This window comes from Erinaceus europaeus, chromosome 8 (assembly GCF_950295315.1).
Source record: "Erinaceus europaeus chromosome 8, mEriEur2.1, whole genome shotgun sequence".
Taxonomy (NCBI): Eukaryota; Metazoa; Chordata; class Mammalia; order Eulipotyphla; family Erinaceidae; genus Erinaceus; species Erinaceus europaeus.
In genome coordinates, this window is record NC_080169.1 from 7,856,819 (window position 1) to 7,884,764 (window position 27,946).

At 39.9% G+C, this 27,946-nt stretch overlaps 1 protein-coding gene across 4 annotated transcripts in view; it reads right to left on the reverse strand.

Moving 5' to 3' along the window:
• Positions 1–27,946, reverse strand: part of ANLN (anillin, actin binding protein) — a 57,915-nt gene that overhangs the window by 25,040 nt on the left and 4,929 nt on the right. For 2 of the 4 annotated variants that reach the window (XM_060195866.1, XM_060195867.1), the window contains exons 2-13: positions 27,001–27,154; positions 23,208–23,519; positions 16,530–16,915; positions 15,183–15,411; positions 12,876–13,066; positions 11,628–11,732; positions 9,097–9,205; positions 6,495–6,599; positions 5,208–5,431; positions 1,200–1,345; positions 770–914; positions 100–235 (exon numbers count right to left, since the gene is read on the reverse strand). In XM_060195866.1, the coding sequence (XP_060051849.1) occupies positions 100–235; positions 770–914; positions 1,200–1,345; positions 5,208–5,431; positions 6,495–6,599; positions 9,097–9,205; positions 11,628–11,732; positions 12,876–13,066; positions 15,183–15,411; positions 16,530–16,915; positions 23,208–23,519; positions 27,001–27,154 (2,242 nt within the window). The remainder of the gene's footprint in view (positions 1–99; positions 236–769; positions 915–1,199; positions 1,346–5,207; positions 5,432–6,494; positions 6,600–9,096; positions 9,206–11,627; positions 11,733–12,875; positions 13,067–15,182; positions 15,412–16,529; positions 16,916–23,207; positions 23,520–27,000; positions 27,155–27,946) is intronic. The other 2 variants (XM_060195869.1, XM_060195868.1) reach the window with 1 other exon arrangement.

Here is a 27,946-nt window from a genome sequence, read left to right on the forward strand (position 1 = left end):
CTTTCTTCTCTAAGACTAGACATTTCTAAATATATTTGACTAAATGAGGTTTTCCTGGATTGAAATAGCATTGAGTTGTTTCAAGTGCATCACACCTACTTGCTATTAGAAGGAGTCTTTCTGCTTCAGCTTCCTCTAGGGATCCTTTGCCATGTTCCTCATCGGTGCAACAGTTAAGAGCCTGGCTAGCTTGGTAGATCACTGTCTGCTGCAGATTTATTTCATTATTGAGTTCCTAGCGAAAACAAACAAGAAGCCAGTGAGGAGGGGAGGAAAAAGAGCTCATGTTTTAATCATTTTTATTGTACCTAAACTTTAATTCTAACTAATTCAAAATGTTCAGAGAATAAAATTAAAATGCTACAGTTACACTGTCCATAGTATCTAGACTATGAACCAAAAAAATTAAAAAACATAGACATTTCGGAGGCCAGACGGTGGTACACCCAACCGAGTGCACACTTTATCAGGTGCAAGGACCCGGGTTTAAGCCTCAGCTCCCCGCCTAGGGGAAGGATGCTTCACGAGTAGTGAAGCAGGTCTGCAGGTGTCTTGACTATGATTTAAGGGTATTTGTGAGAAACATATTTAGAAATATTTCAGTAATTATCAAGCAAGTTTCCAACTTTTTGAAGAGGACCTTTCTCAAATTAAAGTGAATTCCAGAGTAATATACTAGGTGTCAGAGACTTAGTCTAGTTTGTTCCTCAAGGAGCTCATAGTCCAGTGGAAAAAATATTCCAAATTCCATTTCCATGGAAGTACACACCTGCATTTTCTGTTTGATAGGCACTTGACAGAAGACATTCTTTTTCTCATCCACTTTTGACATGACATTTTCCTTCCGAACAATCACCTGTTTTATTGAGGGGCGTTCTGTCTCTTTGAATCTCTGAGATCTGTATGCGTCAATGCTTTAGGAGATAAGTCATAATCACAAGTCAATGACCCTGTGGCACACTGAGCATTCTCTTTATTGAACATACAAGCAGAATTTGATACTAACATCCCAGAATATTTTGCCAAAATAGAAAATGCCACTTGGGGGACAAAAAGAAGCTGATAAAAGGTATTCAAGATTACCTGCAGATGAATTAGTAAAGCTGTAATTGCAAATTATAAACATCACGTATTAAGTCAAAGTGTCTTGGCTCACTACATTGTAAACCCTTAGTGAGTTTCTCCAAAGATGGTCTTACCTATAAAGAAGATCACGATCTTCTGAACCAATGCTATCACCAGACTCAGCTCTTGGGACTCGCGTTCTTTGGAATTTCCCTGGTTTCGGACTTTCATCACTTGTACTAGTGCTTTTCAGTTCCAACCCAGGTGGAGACACTAACCCCTGTAAGGAGACATACCAGACAGTAGTCGATTTTACAGATAATGCTGATTCCAAACAATTAGTCTCTAAGTGTCTCCATTTTGTTTGTTTGTTGTTGTTTTTTGCTGGTTTGATTTTTGTTGTTGTTAGTTTTTTTCTTGCTTTTGGTGGAACTGGTTGTGGTGGTGTGGTGTGTGTGGGGGGAGCGTCACACTTATGCAATTTTACCACTCATGGCCACTTTTTTCACTCAGACAGAAAGACTGACAAAGGAGCCACAGTACCAGCTTCCTTGAACTTCCGGGAGGCATGGCTACGGACTAACAGTGAACAGCAAAAACTCTCCCACCAAAAACAGCAAATATGGACAACCATCGAGCCCACAGACCTCACCAAATGACTGTTGGGACGTCTGCAGACACCGAGGTCTTAGGTAGGAGCTGGTGTGTGTGGCCGGGATGGGGGTGGGGAGGCACAGGACTCAACCCAAGCACGTGGAGGTTGGGAATTTTGGCAACAGAGGCCACCGTATCCTCTCTGAGCAACAGCAGTCAAGGCTGTGCAGGGTGCTGACTATGATGGGGCAGCCTCTGAGTTCTGGCCCATAGCCTAGGGGTGAGAATCTGCTGAACTGGTGATGGGGTCGCACCACTATAGCAGGGGACTTGCCAGACCAGTCTGGTCTGCCCCCCACCCTCACCCCCAAAACTAGGGCAGACATTCAGAAGATTATTTGTGACAGCTGACAGCTAAAAGGTGATAGTCAGCAGCGGGTGGCCAAATGGTAAACTGAGTCCTGATGCTCCAAACACAACTGCCACCTAGTAGCAAACACGGGGGGCTTGAATTCAGACTGAAATCTTACAGAGAAGTCACATATACACACTACACAAAGTATAAAGCAGTTCAAGGGACTAACAGGAGGCAAAACACCAGTCCCCCAGCCCCCATCATCTAATATATAAACAAGTGAAATCTAGTAAGTATAAAAATAGCACCATCTGTTTGTTGGCTCAGCAATAACTAGCACAATAAATGCACAAACAACAGAGATATAGCAAAAAACAAACTTCAGAACATGACTACTTAAAGACAGAAATGAAACAGAAGGACTCCAGGGAAATTCAACACAGAGGGACTATCAGAGAAACACTACCGAAAAAGCATTATGAAGTCTCTCCAAGACTTGAAGCACAGTCTTGAGAAGCATGCTCAAGAGTTGAAAGAGTATTTCATGAAGGAGTTAGGAAATACAAAGGAAGAGCTCCAAGCAGAGTTGTCCAAGCAACTAAAAAACATGAGAGAAGAACTTCAAACAGAATTCACCAAGCAGCTAGGAAGCATGACAGAAACACTTCAGATAGAATTGCAGGGGCGTGAAAGACTGAGCGCAGTGCAAGCTCGAGTATCAGGCTTCAGAAGTAGACTCACTCAGACAGAGGGAAGAGTATCTAAACTAGAGACAGAATTAGCCCACTCTTTCAGTCCAAAGCTTCTTCCATTGCTGCATTACTTCCATGTACAAGGTCTCAAATTTGGGTTGGTCTCATGACAATGTATTCACAGTAACCAGTGAGCTATCTATCACGCCCCAAATAACTGTTCTAAGAAACTGAATGACTTACTCTCTTAATAAACATTTTATATATTAACTGATCATAAAAATAAGGTAAATGGAGCAGGTCATGGTGGACCCAGTTAAGCGCATAAGTTACTATAATCAAGGACCTGGGTTCAAGCGTCCGCTGTCTACCTCTGGGGGAAAAGCTTCATGAGCAGTGAAGCAGGTCTGCAGGTCTCTCTCTCTCTCACACACCTTTCCCTACCCCTCTCAATTTTTCTCTATTCTACCAAAGGGGGAAAAAAGAGAGAGAGAAAGAAATGGTCACTGGGAGTGGTGGTGGAGGCACCACCACCAGGGTTATTGCACCTCAGCAATAACCCTGGTGGCAATCAAAAAAAAAAAAAAAAAATTGGGTAAAAAGACAAATTGGGGCTGGGCAGTGGAGCACCGGGTTAAGCGCACATAGTATGAAGTGTAAGGACCCACACAAAGATCCTAGTTCGAGCCCCTTGCTCCCCACCTGCCCTTGGAGGAAAAAGAGAGAGCGAAAGACAAATTAAATCTCTTTCTTTTTCTTAAGATTTTATTTATTTATTCATAAAGAATGATAGGCAGAGAGAAAGAACCAGATATCACTCTGTATGTATATGTGTGCTGCCAGGGATTGAACTCGGAACCTCACACTGAAGAGCCCAATGCTTTAGCCACTGCCAGACCACTAAACTAAATTTCTAAAAAGTAAATGATGTGGTCCAGGAGGTGGCACAGTGGAAAAGGCATTAGACTCTCAAGCATGAAGTCCCAAGTTTAATCCCCGGCAGCACATGTACCAGAGTGATCTCCGGTTATTTCTCTCTCTCCTATCATTTCTCACGAATAAATAAAATCTTTTTTTAAAAAAAAGTAAATGAAAAAAATTCAGACAATGAAAGTTCAGTTGAAACCATCACTCACACACATTTTTTTATTTGTTTTTTTTTAATATTTTATTTTATTTATTTATTCCCTTTTGTTGCCCTTGTTGTTTTATTGTTGTAGTTATTATTGTTGTTGTTGTCGTTGTTGGATAGGACAGAGAGAAATGGAGAGAGGAGGGGAAGACAGAGAGGGGGAGAGAAAGATAAGACACCTGCAAACCTGCTTCACCGCCTGTGAAGTGACTCCCCTGCAGGTGGGGAGCCGGGGTTCAAACCGGGATCCTTATGCCGGTCCTTGTGCTTTGCACCACCTGCGCTTAACCCGCTGCGCTACAGCCCGACTCCCACTCACACACATTTTAAATTAATTCTAATTCACTTTGTTTCCAAACAGTGCTATAAGTATTTAACTTGGAGACATAATTGATTAAATATAGTAAGCTACTAATGAATGTTAGTTATCTGTCTGATAATAATTCCTGATAGTAACATACTTTTATATTCATGATACAATCACTATTTCTAACCTCATTTTATACATATCATAACTGTGGCAGGAAGGTTAAATAATTTGACTGAGGAGTTCAGATGCCTATCTTTTAAGCCAACTGACAGTTTGGATTTTATCTACAGTTACAAGAAATGAGTGAAACACTGAAGATCTTTTAAGAGAACTGACATTAGCAATCCCAATAAAATATGTGTGTGTTTAACCCATCCAAAAAGATTTATGTACACCTATGTTCATAGCAGCACAAAATGTAATAGCCAAAGCCAGGAAGCAACCCAGATGTCCAACAACAAATGAGAGGCTGAGTAATATTACTCAGCTATTAAAAATGGTGAATTCTCTTTCTTCACCTCATCTTGGATGGAGCTTGATGGAACCATGTTAACTGAGATAAGCCAGAAAGAGAAGGATGAATATGGGATGATCTCACTCATAGACAGAAGTTGAAAAACAAGATCAGAAGGGAAAACACAAAGCAGAACTTGGACTGGGTTTAGTGCACTGCACCAAAGTCAAAGACTCTGGGTTGGGGGAGGGTACAGGTCCTGGAACAGGATGGCAGAGAAGGACCTAGTGGGGGGTTGAATTATTATGTGGAAAACTGAGAAATATTACACAGCTACAGACTACTGTATCTTACTTTCGACTGTAAATCATTGATCCCTCCAATAAAGAGGGAGGGGGAAGTGTGTGTGTGTGTTTTTACACTATGTGTGCTCAACCCTGTGCGCTACCACCCGGCCCCCATGTGTATATTTTTAAATCCCCCTGATTAGGCATTATCAAATCCCTCTGCTCTAACTAGAGCAAAAAGGAGATTTGCAGTAGTCCTCAGATTCTCTGTGCGCCAAGCCTATCTGGATCCCGCCCTTTCTTGCCTCCCAGACTTACCACGTCGACTGTCTGTGCCAATGGAGCAAGCAGAGACATGGAGGAGATATTCAGGGCATCTTCCTGTTCTTCGCCGCTTTCTGCTTCTGCTAGACCCACCTCTTCTTGGCTCTTTTCCTCCTCCAGTTCGCCTTCTTCTAGTACGTCACTGAAGATGTCGTTAATCACTTTGGAGCTATTGATATCATCGTCATCCACATTCATCTCAGTTTCATGTACCACTTCTGAAAAACATTTCAGTAGGTGGATACAGTGGTTTACACCTTGAGAAACTAAAGGAGAAGCACAGAAGAGCTGCTATTTCTGAATAAATGGAGGGGAGGGAGGTCCTAAGGAAAAGCAACTCTCAAACAGAAGAGATTAAAAAAAAAGGGGGGGGAGAAAAGGGGGGCGGGCAGTTAGGCGCACGTGGCGCAAGGATCAGCATAGGGATCCCGGTTCGAGCCCCCGGCTCCCCACCTGCTGAGGGGTCACTTAGCGGGCAGAGGAGCAGGTCTGCAGGTGTCTGTGTTTCTATCCCCCTCTCTGTCTTCCCCTCCTCTCTCCATTTCTCTCTGCCCTATCCAACAGTAACGACATCAATAACAATGATAATAATAACCACAACAATGGTAAAACAACCAGGGTAACAAAAGGGAAAAAATGGCCTCCAGGCGCAGTGGATTCGTGGTGCAGGCACTGAGCCCCGGCAATAACCCTGGAGGCAAAAAAAAAAAAAAAAAAGGAAAAAAAATCACTACCTATGAAACCAAATGATGTTCAAAGTTCTACCAGCATTTCCTAAGCCCTGATGTTGGAACTGTCACAAGTTCATTCAATATTTTCGGTTAGAGGATTAAAAACTCCAACTGAAAAGTAATAGCTAAAAGATCAAGCTTACAAAACAAAACCTCTTTTTATCATGACTTTCCTGTTCTGTTCTATTATTGGGAGCTACACTTCCACATCACCATCAGTAAGAAAAGCTTAGTTAGGGGTAGGCTTCACAGATAAGATTCAGGGGCACCAACTCCTCTACCAGTGCATGGGGAATGAGGAAGAAATCCCAGTATCCTGTCTTTCCCCTGTGAAAGCGATAGCCTTAATCAGATTTTCATGAATCTCTGGTCTACAGATAACTAGAACACTGTAACCCTGTGAAAGCTGTATTTCCTAGATAAAAACAACAACAACAAAATGAATATTGTAAAATCGTACACAAAGTGGGTTTGACTATGTGATCGTAATAATATGTTATTTATTATAATGTGTCTAAGGTCAAGGAGAAAGAAGTAGTTAGAAACCAACCAGTCTGCTGCTCTGAGTCTGCTGCTACGTTTAACGACTTCTTCTCTTCTAAAAACAATGTTATTTTCAAAGGGCTAGACTTTGTCATTTCGCTTTCAGTGACACCTAACCAAAAGAAATAAAAAGGCATATTAGTGTACAACAGAACCCAGAATACATCAGCTAAGAGGATTTCTTAAAAGATAAAAATGGAGGACAGCGCCCAGGTGGGCAACACGGGGTCTGCCATGTACACAATACGGGTTCCAGTTCAGCACCCACCACATGGCAAGTGTACTGTGCACACCTACGTTCATAGCAGCAGTTTATAATAGCCAAAACCTGGAAGCAGCCTAGGTATATAACAGACGAGTGGCTGGGAGTCGGGCAGTAGCGCAGTGGGTTAAGCGCACGTGGTACAAAGCGCAGGAACCAGCATAAGGATCCCAGTTCAAGCCCCCGGCTCCCCACCTGCAGGGGAGTCACTTCACAGACAGTGAAGCAGGTCTGCAAATGTCTATCCTTCTCTCCCCCTCTGTCTTCCCCTCCTCTCTCCATTTCTCTCTGTCCTATCTAACAACGACATCAATAACAACAACTACCACAACAATAAAAAAAACAACAAGGGCAACAAAAGGGAAAATAAATAAGTAAATATAAAAAAATTTAAAAAAAAAAAAAGATGACTGGCTAAGAAAGTGTGGTCTATATACACAATGGAATACTATTCAGCTATTCAGAATAATGAATTTACCTTCTTTACCTCATCTTGGATGGAGCTTGAAGAAATCATGTTAAGTGAGATCAACCAGAAAGAGAAGGATGACTATAAGATGACCTCACTCACGCACAGAAGTTGAGAAATAAGGACAGAAGGGGAACCACAAAGCAGAACTTGGACTGAGTTTGGTGGACTGCACAAAAGCAAAGGACTGGGGCGGGGGTGGGGGGGGGAGGCCGGTGCGGAGGAGGGAAGCAGGGGGACTTTCAGGGCCTGGTGTATGATGGTGAAGGACCCAGTCTGGGAGTGAGTTACAGAAAATTGAGAAATTTTACCCATGTATCAACAGCTATATTTACTGTAAACCATTAACCAACCCCCCAATTAAAAAAATACAGTCAACTTCTTCATTAAAAAATGAGCAAAGCAATGGGTTAAGTGCACATGGCACAAAGCGCAAGGACCAGCATAAGGATCCCGGTTCGAGCCCCCAGCTCCCCACCTGCAGGGGAGTCGCTTCACAGGCGGTGAAGCAGGTCTGCAGGTGTCTGTCTTTCTCTCCCCCTCTCTGTCTTCCCTCCTCTCTCCATTTCTCTCTGTCCTATCTAACAACGATGACATCAATAAGAACAACAATAACTACAACAACAATAAAAAACAAGGGCAACAAAAGGAAAAGAAAAAAAAATGAACAAATATTTAAAAACAAACAAAAAAAGAAAAAGTAAATGTGCATCTGGCTTTTAAGTAGCTATAAAACATTTACATTTACAAAATAACATCAAGTGGATTCAGCGTGATGTGTTTAAACAATCAACCTATGTATTTAGGTCATTTTAATCTTATTACTAACATAAAATGTGATGCAATTAGTCTCATAACAAACATCTTTACAGACAAGTTCAAAGCATTTGACTTACAGAAACATTTGCAGAAATATGACTCACAAAGCACACACATGTTAAAATTCAATAAATCTAACTGAATTCCCCCCACGCCTCCCCCATAACTGTTGCAAGAGCTGGACAGTGCATCCGGCAGAGTCATGCATTACCACATGCGAGGACCAGGGTTCAAGGTCCCCACCTGCAGGAAGTTTCATGAATAGTGAAGCAGGGTTGCATGTATCTCTCCTTTTCTTTCCCTCTCTACTTTCTCCTTCCCTCTCAACTTCTGTTTCTACCAAAAACAAGTATCGGAAGGAAAAGAAAACGGGATTATGGATTCATAGTGCCGACACCAAACCTCAGTGATAACCCTGGTGAACTCATAGTATGAATTTTCACTCTGGAAAAGAAACAAATATAAAAATTAAAAAAAACACGTGGTCCGGGAGGTGTCGCAGTGGATAAAGCACTTGACTCTCAAGCGTGAGGTCCTGAGTTCAAGCCCCGGCAGCACATATACCAGAGTGATGTCTGGTTCTTTCTCTCTCTCTCTCTCCTCCTATCTTTCTCATCAGTAAATAAATAAAGTCTTTAAAAAAAAAAAAAACACTCCATGAACAAATGGATCTATTCCTGAAATGTCAAAATACTATGTGTAATTAGGCCTGGGGTGCTATTATGAGCAATGTTTTCTTCCTCGTTTATTCTTTTCCATATTTCTCCAGTTTTCTCCACTGTGCATAGACTGTTTTTATAATTAGAGTATAAGATTTAAAAAAAAAAAAAAAAAAAAACAATGGAACAAGTCACCGCAATGCAGATGAGATCCCAGACACTTATTAAAAAGCAAATCTGAATAACAAAAAAAGAAAAACATGACGCATTGCTAATAATGAAAATAAAGAAATGAAACCTCCTTTTTATAGTAGAGAGGTAGTTCTGTTTTTCAATACTATTTCCAAAACTTTGAAAAATTGAACGCATTTTAAGGACAGCAGAAATAGAAACTGCTGACCTGTAGGTTCTGTTCTCAAAGATTTCTCTGGTGTTTTTTCTGTTACTGGGAGAGTTGAGGTATTTAAAACAACCTGTTTCCTGATGGAAGTGTCCTGACAGTGAATTCCCTGCAAGAGAAAAAAGAATAAAACAGTAAATTTTATTTCTCAAAGCTATGGATCTTTTTAATATAACATTAAATGAAGCAAGCAAGAATGATTACTCTATAAAACATCCTTCAGAACAAAATACAGTGGATCTGAAAGGTTCAGCCATGTTCAGAACCTGTCCTCGTACAATATTCCTGGTAGTTTTCAGTATGTGAAATCTCTCTCGCGGCGAGAGAGAAAATGAACGTTCCTACCACAACTCAGTATTTTTCTTAACTATCTGAGACTAGCAGCATGACTATTTAGTTAGACTCTTAATGAAGCTTCATCGATTTGTACAGCACATAGGAAATAGCACTGCCCCCACAAACAGAAGAAAGCAAGTCAATGAAACGTGCACACGACTCATTTTTAAGTAAGCTCAAGTAAAAGTCATATACTGGGGGAAAGCAATTCCTTCCGCATCATTTATCTCATCCCACATCTAGAAGATCTAGGAACAGTTCCTATGTCAGGATTCCACTTACAGTTACTCAGTGGGTATAATGCAAAGGAAACCACAAAGTGCAGAAAACAGATCAGAAGGAACGCACAGGGTGGGGGGGGGGGTCCCCCTCATTTGGGGTTTTTAATTACTTACAAGGCTACAGAGGAGAGGAGAGACATCCTTTTTTGACTAAATCAATGCTGGGAATAATCTAAGTGTAAGATATCAGCAGGCTGTTATTTACATTGAGCTCTACATGTGCTAGTCAACTTTCAAGCATTTTATATTATTGCTTCAGTTAATCAGCCCAGTAATCCTGTAACTTAATCCTGTCCCACTTTATAGATGAAACAACTGAGGCCCAGAAAAGCTAAGTAAATTCCATACACAACACCTAACTTAGAGTCCCTTTTAATGGATTCAGATTTTTTCCAAGCTCATGTACAAGCACCCAAGGAGGAATTCCACAGAATTATCAGAAACTGGCCAGCACGTAACAGTTTAATGATTATCGCTCAAAAAAAAAAAAAAAAAAAAAATCGTGGTCCGGGAGGTGACGCAATGGATAAAGTGTTAGGCTCTCAAGCATGAGGTCCTGAGTTCAATCCCCGGCAGCACATGTACCAGAGTGATGTCTGGTTCTTTCTCTCTCCTCCTATCCCTCTCATTAATAAATAAATATAGTATTTAAAAAAAAATCTTAATAGTGTTTTGTACACAGTAGACTTACAAATGAAATAGAACATTAAGGATTCTGCCCAAGGCTAATGAAATTTGACAGGAAGTAATGAGTAAACAGAAATCTGAGGTATTCAGTGACTGAAAGGATTATTGACAGTCTCAAATTCTTTTTATTTTTTTTTAAATATTTATTTATTGATTGCTTTTTGTTGCCCTTGTTTTATTGTTGTAGTTATTATTGTTGTCATCATTGTTAGATAGGACAGAGGGAAATGGAGAGAGGACGGGAAGACAGAGAGGGGGAGAGAAAGATAGATACCTGCAGACCTGCTTTTCACCCCATGAAGTGACTCCGCTGCAAGTGGGGAGCCAGGGGCTCGAACAGGGATCCTCACATTGGTCCTTGCGCTTTGCGCCACCTGCACTTAACACACTGCGCAACCTCCTGACTCCCGATAGTCTAAAATTCTATCTGTGAGAGATGTACTATCATTAGAGAGAAAAGTAGATCCTGCTATACGATAGCCCGCCCCCCAGTGTGGCTGGTCAGGCTGAAACCTGGGTCACCCACCTTGTTGACAAAGGCATGCTCTCCAGATGAACTACCTTGCTGGCCCTGAGAAACAGTTTTAAGACCACAAGGTAAGAATATTAAAAGGAATCTAAAAGAACGAGGGTCCAAGCAGTGGCACACCCCGTTGAGCACGCATCTGACCATGTGGGAAGACTCGGGTTCAAGCCCCTGGCCCTCGCCTGCAAGGGAGAAGCTTCAGAAGCTGTGATCCGGTGCAGCAAGTGTCTCTTTCTTGTCCCTATCTCCCCCGTCAATTTCTCTCTTCCCTATCAAATAAAAGAAAGGAAAAACTTAATTAAAGCAGAATATAATAAAGTTAAAGTATTTGAGTGAAAAAAAAATGTTGAATTTGATTTTAAGAAGGTCGACAAATGAGTATGTTAAAGAGTTACATTAATGGGAAAAGTATTGTAAGAAAGAAGTTAATAAACCAGGGCATAGTTTACTGGAAAAGGACAGTATAGAAAGAATGCCTACACCCCAGCATGACTTTAGTATAACGTTCATGTTTATATTTCTTTTTTAAAAAAAAATCTTTATTGGAGGAATAATGGTCTACAGTTGACAGCAAAACACAGTAGTTTGTACACGCATAACATTTCTCAGGTTTCCACATAACAGTTCAACTCCCACTAGGTCCTCTCCTGATAACATGTTCCGGGACCTGAACCCATGTTAATATTTCACATTATCGTTACCTGCTTGGTTTCTTGTTCGCTTTTTGTGGTTTTGTTTTTTTCTGCACTCCATAAACTGCCCTTGTCAAATCGGCCACGAAGACACGACAGTTCTTTCTCACGTTCCTAAAACCATCAAAAGTTCTATTATATACAAGTCAACAGTGTTATGCTTAAGAATATAACTAAAGCAGGTTTGGGAAGACAACATAATGGTGCTTTAAAAGACTTTCATGCCTGAGACTCCAAGGTCCCAGGTTCAGTCCCCAGTATGACCATAAGCCAGAGTTGAACAGCACTCTGGTCTTTCTGTATGTGTCTCTTTAAAAAAAAATAAATATTGAAAAAAAAAAAAAAAAAGAATATAGCTAAAGCAAACAAACCTGTATAAGTAAAAAAAAAAAAAAAAAAAAGTAAGCAAACTATCTCTCAAACTTTTGAGAAGTGTGATTGTTTGATTGTTGAGAGCAGAAGAAGACAGAAATTTGGTGGTGGATGTGGTGAATCACACATACACACCTATGAGAGGGAATGAAACACTACTAGAATACCAGTACTTTTTTTGAGAATAATAATACCCTAATACTATCTTATCTTCAGTCTTAAGAGTTAAGCCATGAATGGTATAGGGGGCCAGGTGGTGGCACCTGGTTGAGCGCACACATTACAGTACACAAGGACCCAGGTTCAAGTCCCTGGTCACCACTTGTGGGAGGAGGGAAGCAGGGCTGCAGGTGCCTCTCTGTCTCTCTCACTATTTCCTTCTCCCCTCAATTTCTGTCTCTGATAATAAATGAATTAATAAAAGATCATTTTAAAAAAAAACCTTTAGTAGGGGAGTCGGGCGGTAGCGCAGCAGGTTAAGTGCACGTGGCGCAGAGCACAAGGACCGGCTTAAGGATCCCGGTTTGAGCCCCCAGCTCCCCACCTATAGGGGAGTCGCTTCACAAGCGGTGAAGCATGTCTGCAGGTGTCTGTCTTTCTCTCCTTCTCTCGGTCTTCCCCTGCTCTCTCCATTTCTCTCTGTCCTATCCAACAATGACATCAATAACCACAACAATGTTAAACAACAAGGGCAACAAAAGGGAAAATAAATAAATTAAAAAAAAAAAAAAAACCATTAGTAGTGTATATGGACCACAAGACAATCTATATATTCTGAAATGAGTGGTACAGAGAATCAAAATATGATTTATCTTAGTCAAGATAAATTCACCATATGTTTCCTAGGTTCTGTGCTGAGACCACACAATAAGTAATGTGTTATACCTGCTTGAGCTGTTGGGCTACATGGGCAGTAGATGAAGAGGTGTTCTGCCTGAATAATCTTTCCTGGATGGCCTTGGTATTTGGAGTGACGGCAGGGGTTCTCTGGGGTGTGCTACGAGCTGGACTTTGTTTGCTGTGTTCTTGGCAACGCTCTCCAAAGCGTTCCAGAAAAGGCTTAATTCCAGCTCCTCCTAAAAGAAAACACATTTTGGAAGACTATTCAGAATAAGTAATCATTATGATTTTTATTTAAAAAAAAAAAAAAAAAAAAAAGCTCTAGGGTGAGGGAGATAGCATAGTGATTATACAAACACTTTTCATATCTGAAGCTTTGAGGTCTCAGGTTCGATCCCTAGCACCACCATCAGCCAGAGCACAGCGGGTCTATCTTTCTCTCAATAAAAAAAAATATGGGATTTAGTTCTTTAAAAACATTAAATTAGGGGCCGGGTGGTAGTGCACCTGGTTGAGCGCACATGTTACAATGCAGAAGGACCCAGGTTCAAGTCTCTGATCCCCACCTGCAGGGGGAAAGCTTCATGAGTAAAGCAGGGCTGCAGGTATCTCTCTTCCTCTCTATCCCCCCATTCCCTCTCGATTTCTGGCAGTCTCTATCCAGTAAATAAAGATAATAATTTTCTTTTTAAATAAAGGTGGTAAAAAAAAAAACAACATTAAATTAAATGGCTTGTTTACTACTCACCCAGTAGTAAACAAGCCTGAGAGCACAAACCACAGCACCATATGGGAGCACCATGACAGCACAGTGCTGACTCCGTGAGTGGATGGAGCAGTACTCCAGAGTCTTGCCTTTGCTTCTGCTTCATTCTGTGTGTCTGCGTCTCTTCTCTATCATACAGAGCTTAAACACTGGACCAGGAGGCCCAGGGCGGTGGCGCATCTGGTTAAGTGCACACATTATAATGTGAGAGGACCCAGGTTCATGGCCCTGGTCCCCACCCGCTGGGGAAAACTTCATGAGTGCTAAAGTGGTTCTGTAGGTGTCTCTCTGTCTCTCCCTCTCCCCTCCCCTACCAATTTCTCTCTGTCTCTATCCAATAATGAATAAATTTAAAAAATTTTTAAAAGAATAAATGCAAATTAAATATGTCTAAACCCATGGCAATGTATTTCTGGCATAGCTAGTAGCCAATAAAAAAACAAACAAACAAAAAAAAACTCATGTATTCCACAGGTCTTTAGAAAATCAGGAGCAACTAACTAGTTGTTTTAGCTGGAGATGCTACTGCAGCTGGTCCTTCCTGTGGTCCTGCCTCTGGAAACTGCCTGCTGGTTTGTGCTTACCCCACAACGAGGAAATTCCCCCCTCCTCTGTCTACTCCTCTTCTACGCAGTACTGTCATGTCCAGAAAATTTATATTTTCAAGAAGATAAAATTAAAAACTAAATATCTACACATAATTTCTTCAAGGTAATTCTAGAAGAATGTACTTGTTCTATCACCATATATTGGAGCCATATTTTCTTAGTCCCGAGTTTCTCTACCAGCAATTTGTGGAAAAAGTCACAAGGTAGAAGTCACGAATATGAATTTCCTGGAGCACCAAGTTGCTACAGGTAATTTTGAACTTTTACATGTATATATGCACACATATGTGAGTGGAATTAGTCATCTGCACACAGATTTACTTTTCTTTGCTATTGGTAGTGTCTTCATAGTGAAATCTGAGAACTACTCCTTTACATACCTGATTACAAAAATATTTCTCCATTAGGCCCTTAAAATGTGATTTTCTATTGTATGTTTATATATATATATATATATATATCATCTAATATGGTATTTCTAAGGGAAGAAAATATATATTTCAGTTGTTAAAATATAGTGGGTAACGCAAGGGGCGCAAAGTGCAATGACCTGCCTAAGGATCCAGGTTCAAGCCCCCGGCTCCCCACCTGCAGGGGAGTCGGTTCACAGGTGGTGAAGCAGGTCTGCAGGTGTCTATCTTTCGCTCCCCCTCTCTGTCTTCCCCTCCTCTCTCCATTTCTCTCTGTCCTATCCAATAACAATGACATCAATATTAACTACAACAATAAAACAACAACAAGGGCAACAAAAGGGAATAAATAATAATAAATAAATATTATATATATATATATATAGCGGGTTAAGTGCTTTAAGTGAGTTAGTCTACTTTACTGAGAAGCTGACTGTGAAAAAGCCTCATCTGATCCTTTGAGGCATTTGTGTTTGCAGGCAAACACTGGGTATTTTAAATGCGTAGGACATATATATACCCTGAAAACTGTTAACAGTTAACTTCAGATTGTAAGAAATTAACCAACCTGGTGTTGCAGATCTGTCTTTAGCCTGAGACTGCACAGAGGTCTCTCTAGTTAATTCTTCTTTGGGATGGACTTCCTGAGACACAGCTGACTTCCCAGTGGGTCTCGACACCTCTCTTTTCAGAGGACTAACATGAGTTTTGTGTGGTAGTTCAGGATTTGGAGGGTCACAATTTTTAGCACTGGTGATGGAACCTGAAGAAGCTTTTACTGGAGAAGAAGCAGCCTTCTGAAATATAAAACTTAGGGTAAATAGTAATATTCACAGTACTTATAAGCATAACACAACCCAAATCCTCTTCATTTATTAGCCCCTGAGTGGACTTACAAAAAATTTCTTACTCTCAAAGTAGATCAAGAATTTGAAGGGAAAAAAAAAAAGTCAACTTATATAATGCTACTATTTAAACTGCACTCTGTAATTTAATTCGTATAACATTGATGGGTAATTTTTTTTAGGGAGGTCAGACCTATTTTAAAAGGCAGTACCTTTCACATTGTCATACCAGTATCTCTAGACATTTTAATGGTGGATGAAATGATATACTTGTAGTATTTGAATTAAGTCAATATTAGTCCAACAAAGTCATATCACATAGTTGAGGACTGATTATAATAAATTACTAAGCATTTTCTCTTTGTAAAGCATTATGCTTAGGGTTTTATGCACATCAGTTCATTTAATTTTTCCTGTAGCTCTCACTTTAAAGATAGAAAAATAGGTTTTCAAACATTAAGTGACTTGTCAAAAGTAGCCCATCTAATAACGCTGCAGAGCTGGGACTGAATGCAGGTCTATCTCACTGCAAAACCTGCTTACACTTAAAGACAGTGCTTAGGAACACAATCTTCTTTATTCTTTGAAGATCATTTCAAAAGGTTATACTGTAAAAGCATTCATTCATTCATTCATTCATTCATTCATTCATTCTTGAGAACTCTTTTCAGTAGCTTGCCTTGTAGAAGTAACTACAGTTACTAGTTTTCAAAAGACATTTGTTAGCTTTTATTTATGAACATACTTAAAACTTCCTAATGATGAACGCAGTTTTTAGTGTTCTCCCTCATGACTAAAAAAGAAGTTCCAATAGTGCCATACTATACACCTGAGAACTGCTTTGAATTAGTGTAACTCAGTGGCTGATTTACCTGGAGATAGGGTATCATATTTATGATTTCCACTTTCTATGAGCCCAATATTCTAAAGGCTATAAACAAAATAAACAAAACTATGTGGATGATATCAATACACACTAATCATATCAATACACACTAATCAATGTATGCACGTTTTTACTCATAACAAGAAAGAAAAGCTTTCCGAAGGCAGACATTACACTGACTTACCACAGAACTGGAAATCGCAGCCTTACTCAAAGCTGTGCCGGCAGCACTGGATGTCGGGGCTTTATTCAAGGAAGCGGCGCCATCCTTCTGAGAACAGCATGTAGCTTCCTGCTGAACACTGCCGCTATTGATCCGAGCAGATGCTGCGCTTGCAGAGGAAAATTTGGATAAACAAGCAGTACCAGGCTGTTCTTGTGCACTGTTCTGCTTCGCAGATGAGTAATTTACATCATCTTCCCAGGAGCAAATAGTAGCGGCAAGGTTGGCCAGACGGCCTCTTCTCCCAACTGGAGTTGCTGAGGCATCTGAAAAAGTTGGTTTGGGAGGGGAGGCAACCTTTTGCTCTGGTGGCATTGGTGACTTGAGCGAGCTTTCAGGCAGATCATCTGAAAATGTTTTTTGGGGGAAGAAAAATGCTTAAAAGTTATACATGTAACATCTGAATCACTCTTCAGAAATTAAGAAGAGGTTAATAGGTTGAGAAGAAAAGTGTATGCAGGAAACTACCCAAATGTTTAATAATACTATCTTTTCAAATCAGATGATTTTTAATCCAAATCTTTTTTCTTTTTGCTGTTTTAGTGGCTTGTAAAAGCTACACAATAACATACATTTTGGCTATATTTTCAAAATTAGTGGTATTATGTAACACTGCTCAATTTACAGTTACGTATTCCACAGATTTTTTTTCTGTTTTATTGGTTACTTTCTGAAAACCTTCTTATTAGATTTAGCTGCTAAACAAATACCAATATAAGAAGTCACACATAAGAAAATGCATGGGGACCGGGTAGTGGCACACCTGGTTAAGTGCTCGAATTACAGTGCACAAGGACCCCAAGTTCAAGCAGCTGGTCCCTACCTGCAGGGGGAGAGCGCCACGAATGGTCTCTTTCCCTCTCTATCTCCCTTCCCCTCTCAATTTCTCTCTGTCGCTATCCAATAATAAGTAAATAAAATAATTTTTAAAAAGAAAATTTACATTTCTCATCAATTTTTGAAGTGTTCAGTTATAACAACTATGCATACATGAAGATATGTTAGCAAATGAGATTAATATTAAAACATAACTTATTAGTTGATAAATAAATAATACAACTTAGTAATAACTGAAATATGTATTTTTATCTTTTCTTGTCTTGATATCCAACAATCATTCAGTCCCTAGAAATATTAGAATCTTCTCAAACAAAGCTAATTGCTTATCTAAGAAAAGGCTGTAAGCTTCCAGAGAATAAATTATTGATGGGTCATCCCTTGGGGCTTATAATTTAAAGATCAAGATAATTTCTACAATCCAATAACAAAGTGAAAAAGAAACAAGGGTTAGGCACATGCCATCAATTAGACAGATGGGAGGAGGCTGGCAAGACAGCTTAGTATTTCAAATTCATGAACTAGGTGATCTGCTGGAAGGTAAAAGTCAGATAGTGTTGTCTTAAGAACTCTGGGTTTTAATGTATACTATTTTCACATACTACCAAGATTGCCAAGATAAAAGATGTATTGGTTTCCAAGAACAAGTTCAGAAGCCATGTTGCACATCTGTCCTCACACCTGAAAAGTACTTAAATTCCACCCAAGCTAATGAGTCAGGAAGGTGCCACTTGAAGGTAGTGGTGAACTCATTAGGCCTCCTTATCCTCAATTTAGGGAACTAGCATGCATGGAGATGCCACATCTGGACCAAATTCTGAGTTGACTTCATTTCCTATTAGCCAGGAAAATAGCTCTTATTGAGATTTAAATTCAGGCAATCATTTTATTGTGCAATTGTTTTTATCTATGGATTCCCCAGATCTTTTAGTTTTAGACTAAAATTAATTAGACCAGCAGTATACAATAGGGCTTTGTTCAGTGAAAACGGTCTATATTCATACTGTCTAGTACAGTAACTACTAGACAAATGTGCTTAGTAAGCACTTGAAATGACTAGAGAAATTAAGAAACTTCATTTTACTTAGATTAATTTAAATTAAATCTATAATAGACAGTCACTACAGTGTTGGAAATCACAGGGTTAAACAACGTTTTTCTGCAAGGCTACTTCATTTGGAAATAAATTTCCAGTAGCAACACTTAATATAAGCAATATATGAGTATATTTAAAGTCAAAATTCATGACCCGTCTATTCTACAAGTTCAGCCAATGGAAAAAGTATCCCTCCTGCAGCTTGCTGGCTTAGTTCTTTGCTTAAACTTATTTGTTTATTTTTCATTTTTCCACCAGAGCTCAGCACACCTCTGGCTTATGGTGGTGTTGGGGGTTGAACCTGGGACCTTTGATATGTTAGGCCCAAAAATCTTTCTACATAACCATTATGCATTCTCCCTAGTCCTCTACTTGGGATTTTTAAAGAAACTTTCAAAACTTCCTCAAGGCCCTGGCTCGTCCTCTCTACAATTTTTTTTCCTTTAACAAAAATATACTCAAGACCCTTTTATCTTAAAATGGAAACCATCTCAACAGACACACTCACTTAATTACTGCTGCTCCTTGAACAAAATATCCAAAATTCACTCACCAATTAACTCACCTCAACCCATCTTCTGCCCAGGGTTGCTTTTGCTACTGTCACAGGTGCTAAGCTATCCTTTGTAAACACTTTCCTCTCATTTGTGACATCGTCCTCTGCTAGATTGGTCGTTGGCTCTACTCTTTATGGTCTCCTTCTGCCTACCTACTACATCCACGTGGCTATCCCCCTGGGCACCACAACCAGCATAGCTGAAGTTTAAATTATCTGAAATATGCCAGTCCTCCTCATGACCTCTTCCACTCACCTCCCTTGCCCTCTACCACCCAATTCAGTCCTGCAGATTCTTTCTCCTCCTAAACCTCTCTTCGCCTGCATAGGCTTTCATCAGTGTATACTGAATTATATGTAACCAGTCTTTCACCCTCAGAGCTGCACTGTTACCTCTTGCCTCAATTCTGCTGGCAGAGTGATCCTTCCAAAAGGTTGACAGGCCTAAGGTCTCCCAGTACTCCCCCACTCATTAACCTCCTGGCTAAATTCCACATGCTTTGGACCTTGCTTTCTTCAAATATATCTCTTGCTTTTTCGACCACATGCATTGTATATACCAAGATTCCAATTCTTGGAACACAAATCATGTTCATGGGTACTGTGTTTTCTAGACCTTCTATGGCTTCTGCTTAAAACTCCCCTCTCTGAAGCCAGCTGATTTTCAAAGTTAAAATCAGTTGTCCCACTTGCATGAGAATCACTTTCCCATAAGAGGAAAAAAAAAAACCTTTGGTGCTGGGCAGTGGCACACCTGGTTGAGCACACACCTGCCATGCACAAGGATCCAGTTCAAGCCTCTAATCCCCACCTGCAGGGAAGGAAGCTTCACAAGTGGTGAAGCAGTACTGCAAGTGTCTCTCACTTCCTCTCCCTCTCTCTCCCACTCCCTTCTCTCTGTCCTATCAAATTAAAGAAAATAATAAACTCTTACTTAAAATCCATTTGTATACCTTTATTAATTTCCTTAGAGTAAGCCCTGTCTTCTAGGCTGATGAGAGTTTTATTTCCACATTTTAAGAATAAATAGAATAGGGGAGTCGGGCTGTAGCACAGCAGGTTAAGCGCAGGTGGCGCAAAGCACAAGGACCGGCATGAGGATCCTGGTTCGAGCCCTGACTCCCCACCTGCAGGGGAGTCGCTTCACAAGCGGTGAAGTAGGTCTGCAGGTGTCTATCTTTCTCTCCCCCTCTCTGTCTTCCCCTCCTCTCTCCATTTCTCTCTGTCCTATCCAACAAATACAACAATAATAACTACAACAATAAAACAACAAGGGCAACAAAAGGGAATAAATAAATTAAATAAATAAATAAATAAAAACAAGAATGAATAGAATAGACCTCTAGCATTAACAATCTGTTAGAAGTATTATACTAAAATATATTTCTATTTTAGTATAACACTTAACTAGCTTACGACCACAGTCATGTTTAACACTCACTAAACCATTCATTACATTTCATCTACAATTTTAATTGCTAAAATTAGATACTCTCCCTTAGATAGATACCTTAATATAATTTCTTTTCAAGACTGAAAGTCATTTGTTAACATTTGCTTCAAAAATCTTCAAAATCAGTGCTGTAATGAATTATGCTCTAAAATGTTCAGGGCTTTGGTCTTGTGACCACACACAAAAAAATTATGTTATTCCCTCTCTCTCTCTCTCTCTCTCTCTCTCTTTTTTTTTTTTAAGGAAATCAGGATTTTGCAACCATATATGTCCTAGAAAAGACACATTCTCCCTTTCAGGTGCATTTTCCCATTTGCTTTCCCAGGCAGTATAGAGAAGTATGGCTAGCCCCACCAACTGCCACAATTAGTAGGTCTTAGTGCCAGCCTGTAATATTTGCAATTCTTACATGTCACAGCAGGCAAAAACTAAGCCCAGGAGTCAAACCGGAGTTTGAATTTTGGCTGCTGACTATAGGCAGGAGAGAATCCAGTTTTTTCTTTCATAACAAAGAGTAGTATCCATCTCTTATGGTGTGATGAGAACTACCCTACTGCAGAGCAAAATTATTTAGAATGCTTAACACTTTCCATGGTGTTTATTCTAGAGATCATCATTGCTGCCAGAAAGTATACAATCTAAAACTTACCGTTGTCCAATTTTAGTGAAAGAATCAACATTTATGGAAAACTGCCTGAAATACATGTAATTCACTTATTTCTTGAGGTCACTGGGTCTCGGTTCTGGCTGTGCATTAGAATTGCCTACACTGTTTTTACAAAAGAAGAAAAGAAAAAGCAAATCCTATGGTTCTACCATACACCTGTAATTCCAGTGCAATGGTCTGAACGATTCTGGCTCAAAGGAGCTGGGCTGAAGGCCAAAATTTAAGGAATGCTTTCTTGGATAAGGCCCCGTCACCATTGAGCTAGCCATCTGCACTGACTCTGAAATGGATTTTTAGTGAACTGAGCTTCAAGTCAGGCCATCTGGCTACCTTGAGGAATAAATATTACATATTGACTAGCTCCCATAAAGTCATCTGAGGAACACAGAGAAAAAGACAAAGTTCTCTTAGGTTTCAGTATAACTGCTGCATTAATTTCACCTTACAACATTTAACATGTAACTGATAGTACTTCACTTCTTTGCATTGGCTGCTGAGAAGATCAGAACCATATCCCATAAATGTAAAGAGCCTTAAGACCTTTTATTTGGGGCCAGGTTGTGGCGCACCTGGTTGAGTGCACATGTTAGAATGCACAAGGAAGGACCCAGGTTCAAGCCCCCGGTCCCCACCTGCAGGGGGAAAGCTTTGCGAGTGGTGAAGCAGGGCTGTAGTGTCTCTCTGTCTCTCTCCCTCTATGTCACTCCCTTCCCTCTCAATTGCTGACTGTCTCTATCCAATAAATAAAGATAATTTAAAAAAAAAATTTTTTTTTTAAAGAGCTTTATTTGATCAACTGAATGTAGTCTTCACTTCTCTCTTTTCTTCCCTCCTACTTTCTTTTCACTCTGATTTCCTTACTTTCCATCTTATCATGGAGACAATTTATCAGGTCATTCCAAGGCTCTTTGTGAAGCAAGGCAGTAGATAATGAAACTGTCACTGTGCAGATAACCCTGTGGCATGGCTTCCAGTTTGCTTCTCAGTTTCTCCATGTAACTGTAGGCTTATGAGGGGCACAGACCAGGTCATTCATCTACTTCCACTATCTCAACAGAATCATGCAATTTGTAGTAATTCAGCAAGTGTTTTCTCCTTTTTTTTTATTTTTTAAATATTTATTTATTCCCTTTTGTTGCCCTTGTTGTTTTATTGTTGTAGTTATTATTGTTATTATTGATGTTGGTGTTGGACAGGACAGAGAGAAATGGAGAGAGGAGGGGAAGACAGAGAGGGGGAGAGAAAGACAGACACCTGCAGACCTGCTTCACCGCCTGTGAAGCGACTCCCCTGCAGGTGGGGAGTCAGGGCTCAAACCGGGATCCTTATGCCAGTCATTGCGCTTTGTGCCACCTGCGCTTAACCCACTGCACTACCGCCCGACTCCCGTGTTTTCTCCTTCTATATTAAACAACATGGCCACCATCCTCAGTGAAGTTTATTTAATTAGTGAATCTATGAAATATGAGTTATTGAATATAGGGTTAAAGGTCAACAATGTATTTATAATGCTGAGTACTGAATATTCTCTACTTTGCAAATACAGGGTATTTTTGCTACCAGATAAAGTTTCTGTGAACTAAAGAACCACAACATGGAGGCCAGGTGGTGGCACACCCAGTTAAGCGAGCATGTTACAGTGTGCCATCGATGACTCAGGTTCAAACTCTAGGTCCCCACCTGCAGGGGGAAAGCTTCACAGGTGGTGAAGGAGTGTTGCAGGTGTCTCTCTGTCTCTCTCCCTCCCTATCAACCTCCTCCCTCGCAACTCCTGTTTCCATTCAATCAATCAATATAATAAAAAAAAATTTTTTAATTATAAAAAAGAACCACACCAAATACTTCAATGAGAATAAAACCAATAAATAAATATATTACTAAAATACAAAAATATCTGTGAGCAAAGCATACTCAGGCTATGGATTTTAAAAAAAGCCTTTACTTTCTATACGTAATTGACAACATTTTCAACATACCAAGATGAGCCTTACTAAAACAACCTCAGGATTATACTTCTGTATAATACATACCGGTCATATCATTATCCCAGTGACGCCTTTGCTCTGCCAGTTTCTGCATTCGTGTTTTAATGGAAGAAGCTGCAGCTGTTTCCAGCTGTGAGTTCAGCCCTGTCCTCACACCCACCATCGAAGTGGGGGCCGCCGGAGGCTCACAGACAGAAGTGGGTACTTGTGGTTGTCCCTGAGGAGACAGAGGTCTTGAAGAACAGGGTTTGGCAGCAACAATCTCAACTGGTTGTTCATTTTCCAAGTTAGAAACTTCCACTTCGGTGTTGTCAGAACAGCGTTTTTTAGGTGGTGACAGTTTTGTACAAGATTTCTCTAGATCACAAAACAAAACAAAAACTCTAAGTTCTCACAGCATGGGGAAAAAAAAAAAAAACAGCGCTGGGTGAAGCTAACAAATTGAGAAAATAACATGTATGTCTGTCACTTTTTAAATGGCTTTTTAAAAATGCATTGTTTTCCTTGATAAGAGAGAGAAATTGAAGGGGGGGGGAAGTAAGACAAACATAGAGGCTCTTTAAATAATTTTATGTAGAAGAGGAAATACACAACATTTTACTTTCAAAACTTGCAAACATAATATGGAAAACTTCTTTTTCAGCAAACAGAAAATGTCTATCTATCTTGAAAAAATCAGAACAGGGGGAGGGGAGAGGGTGGTAGTACAGCAGGTTAATCGCACATGGCACCAAGTGCAGGGGCCAACATAAGGATCCCGGTTCGAGCCCCCAGCTCCCCACCTGCAGGGGGGTCGCTTCACAAGTGGTGAAACAGGTCTGCAGGTGTCTGTCTTTCTCTCCCCCTCTGTCTTCCCTCCTCTCTCCATTTCTCTCTGTCCTACCCAACAACAACGGCATCAACAACAATAACCACAACAACGATAAAACAAGGACAACAAAAGGGGAAAAAACAGCCTCCAGGAGCAGTGGATTCATGGTGCAGGCAAAAAAAAAAGAAAGATAGATAGATAGATAGAGGAGAAAAGAAAACAAAAAGAAAAAATCAGGGGAGTTGGGCTGTAGTACAGCGGGCTAAGCGCAGGTGGCGCAAAGCACAAAGACCGGTATAAGGATCCCGGTTTGAACCCCGGCTCCCCACCTGCAGGGGAGTCGCTTCACAGGTGGTGAAGCAGGTCTGCAGGTGTCTATCTTTCTCTCCTCCTCTCTGTCTTCCCCTCCCTCTCTCCATTTCTCTCTGTCCTATCCAACAACAACAACAACAATAATAACTACAACAATAAAACAACAAGGGCAACAAAAGGGAAAAAATAAATATATAAAAAAAAAAGTATAAAAAAAAAGAAAAAATCAGAATGAAGATAAAATAACATTCTCAAGATATATGTATATGTTACGTAATCATAAGAAATGCACACAGACATGAAACAAATATCCTAGTGGATTTCAATGATTCAAAAACCCAGTCACCTTACTGCTGTTATTTGTCTGTTTATTTATTTATTTATTTTTTACATTTATTAATCTTACGTGGTAGCTGAGAATGAACTCACTGTCTCCTGTATACATAGCATCACTGTGCAGCCTCTCTGGCCCAAATTTTTCATTCTTTTTATTTTATGGGAGAAGAGAGCAGAAGAGACAGAGAGACAACATAGCACAGTTCCACCAACCTATGTGGTGCCAGCACTCAGCCTCTCCCATCATAAGATGTGCTCTATCAGTTAAACTATTTTATAATCTATACCTCATTCTCAGATCTAAAAAAAAATAGTAATAAGCAGGTGGGAGAAATAGCATAATAGTTATGCAAAGAGACTCTCATGCCTGAGGATCTGAAGTCCCAGGTTCAGTCCCCTGCACCACCATAAACCAGAGCTGAACCAGAGCTGTGCTCTGATAGGGGGCAAAAAAAAAAAAAAAAATCAAACCCAAAGAAATTAAGTAACCTGCCTAAGAAGATATAGGAATGGGGAGAAAGGATGTTTCTTCTTCTAAAGCAATCTTCACACACAGTAATATGCCAGGGCAGAGAAAGACTGGGCTTAAGGCTTAGCAAAAAGAGAACCGAAAAAAGTAACTGAATTATCTGACCAAACAAATTCATCAGCATAAATATCTAATAACATTTCACACTTCAACTTCCCATGAACACCTAAAAGACAAAATTTAAAGCTCTATAAAAAAGGAGCTACTCAGGAGTCCAGTGGTAGCACAGTAGGTTAAGCGCACGTGGCACAAAGCACAAGGACCGGCGTAAGGTTCTCGGTTCGAGCCCCCTGGCTCCCCACCTGCAGGGGAGTTGCTTCACAAGTGGTGAAGCAGGTCTGTAGGTGTCTATCTTTCTCCCCCTCTCTGTCTTCCCCTCCTCTCTCCATTTCTCTCTGTCCTATCCAACAACAAAGACATCAATAACAATAACAATCACTATAACAATAAAATAACAAGGGCAACAAAAGGAAATAAATATTTTTTAAAAATTAAGAACATATATATATATATATATATATATATATATACATATATATATATGTAATAAAAAGGACCTACTCACACATAATTTATATATCCTTTCTACCCAGAGATGAGTTCTAATATACTAACTCTTTAGAGTAAGAATGTAAATTCCACATGTGGCCGGTTTCACTGGCTATCCACCCAAGCGTTTTTGTTAATGCCACAACAAATGGATTATTTGTGGGAAGTCATGACTGTCCCCATAGACACCAATCTAAGTAAATGTATACCATGAAATGTCCTTATCTTCTGTCCTACTATGTATCTATTTTCGGCAAACTTATCGAATTTGGGGGGAGTATTCTAATTTTTTTTTATTTATTTATTTATTTTCCCTTTTGTTGTCCTTGTTTTTTTATTGTTGTTGTAGTTATTGTTGTTATTGATAACGTTGTTAGATAGAACAGAGAGAAAGGGGGAGAGGAGGGGAAGACAGAGAAGGAGAGAGAAAGACATCTGAAGACCTGCTTCACCATTTGTGAAGCAACACCCCTACAGGTGGGGAGCCAGGGGCTCGAACCAGGATCCTTACGCAGGTTCTTGCACTTCGCACCACATGCACTTAACCTGCTGTGCTACTGCCTGACTCCCTAAGTCGTCTAATTTTAACATGCACTACCACCAGGCAGAAATATAGAATTATTCAAGTTTAAAATTCTTACAGTAAACATTAAATATTCCCAGCTAGGCATCAAAATTACAGTTCCCATCATTAATTTTCAAGTACACAGAACTCAGTATATAACTGTGTAAGCATTTCAAAGTGAAAATAGAAGGCCCTGAGCTTAGGCCTGGTGTCTACCTTCCTAGATGAGTCCAGTAGTTATATAATGTACTTACCCATCTCCCTCCCTGTTTTTAAAACGAATAAACAAATAACTGAGAATAATTTCTCATTCTATGGCTAGCTTCCAAAGTAAAAGAGGTTAAACCTAGGTCTTCATCTCTGCTTCTTTGTAGCACTCTACTTCTTACTATAAAACACTGTAATACTCCTTTATCCTTTACTACATTTATTATAAAGATATATACACATGTGGGTGGGGGGAGACAGCATAATGGTTATGAAAGGAGACTCTCATGCCTGAGGCTCCAAAGTCCTAGGTGTAACCCCCACACCACTATAAACCAAAGCTGAGCAGTGCTCTAGTAAAAAAAGTATAATATATATATATATTAAATCTCTCAAAATTAGAATATGAAATTACTGAGTGGTTATTGACTGCAATATGAAAAACAGTTATCACTTGAGACTTCATGCTTGCAAATACATAAGACTTCTAGTGCACCACCTCCCAGGCCACCGCCACAAAGTCTCTTACCTTCTCCACCAGACAGAGGTTGTTGGTTACTTGCTTCTGACAGCGGCTCTCTGGTTCTCTTAGTGTGAACACCAGACCTTGCTGCTGGGATGGGTCTCTCAGCCATTTTCCTCTGAAGATTCTCTCGCCTGGCACGGGTTCGTTCCAACAGTTTCTACACATTTATCAAAGAGACAAAACATAAATTGAAGCAAAAGACCCCGAAACTTGAGATCTCTTCTAAAATGGTCAATTACCATATACATATTATAGTAGTGAAATATATTTCAAAAGTAAAATCCTAACTAATTTAGCTGAGATTCACCAAATAAGTACCTCTAACTTAAAAATGATTCTAGCGATAGTAGAATGAAATGTGATATATAAGGTTGGAATGACAGCATAATGGTTATTATGCAGAAGACTTTCACGCCTGGGGCTCTGAGATCCCAGGTTCAATTCCTGCATCACCACAAGACAGAAGTGCTTTGGTATTTCCCTCTCTCTCTCTCTCTCTCTCTCACTCACTCACTCACTCACTGACTCTCGTTAAAATGAATAAATTACTTATACCAGAGCACTGCTCAGCTTTGGATTATGGTGTCCTGAGGATTGAACCTGAGGCCTCAGAGCCTCAGGCATGATAGTCTTCCGTATAACCATTATGCTGTCTCCTCAGATCTAAAAATATTTTTTAAGCAAATAGTAAATAAGTTTTCAACTTAGACAACCATATGATGGTTTCTCTCACATATGCAATACAGAGAATTGAAACACACAGAGAAGCAAACAAAACAAAAAAAAGTAAGCAAGCTTTCCGTATGACTTTGTGAAGACTATGGTGGTTGATGGGGTGCAGAAAACTGCATTGGTGGTGCAGTGTGGAACTCTATCCCTGAAATCTTATGGTCTATAAAGCATTATGAAGTCACTAATAAAAATACATTTAAGGGGCCAAGTGATAATG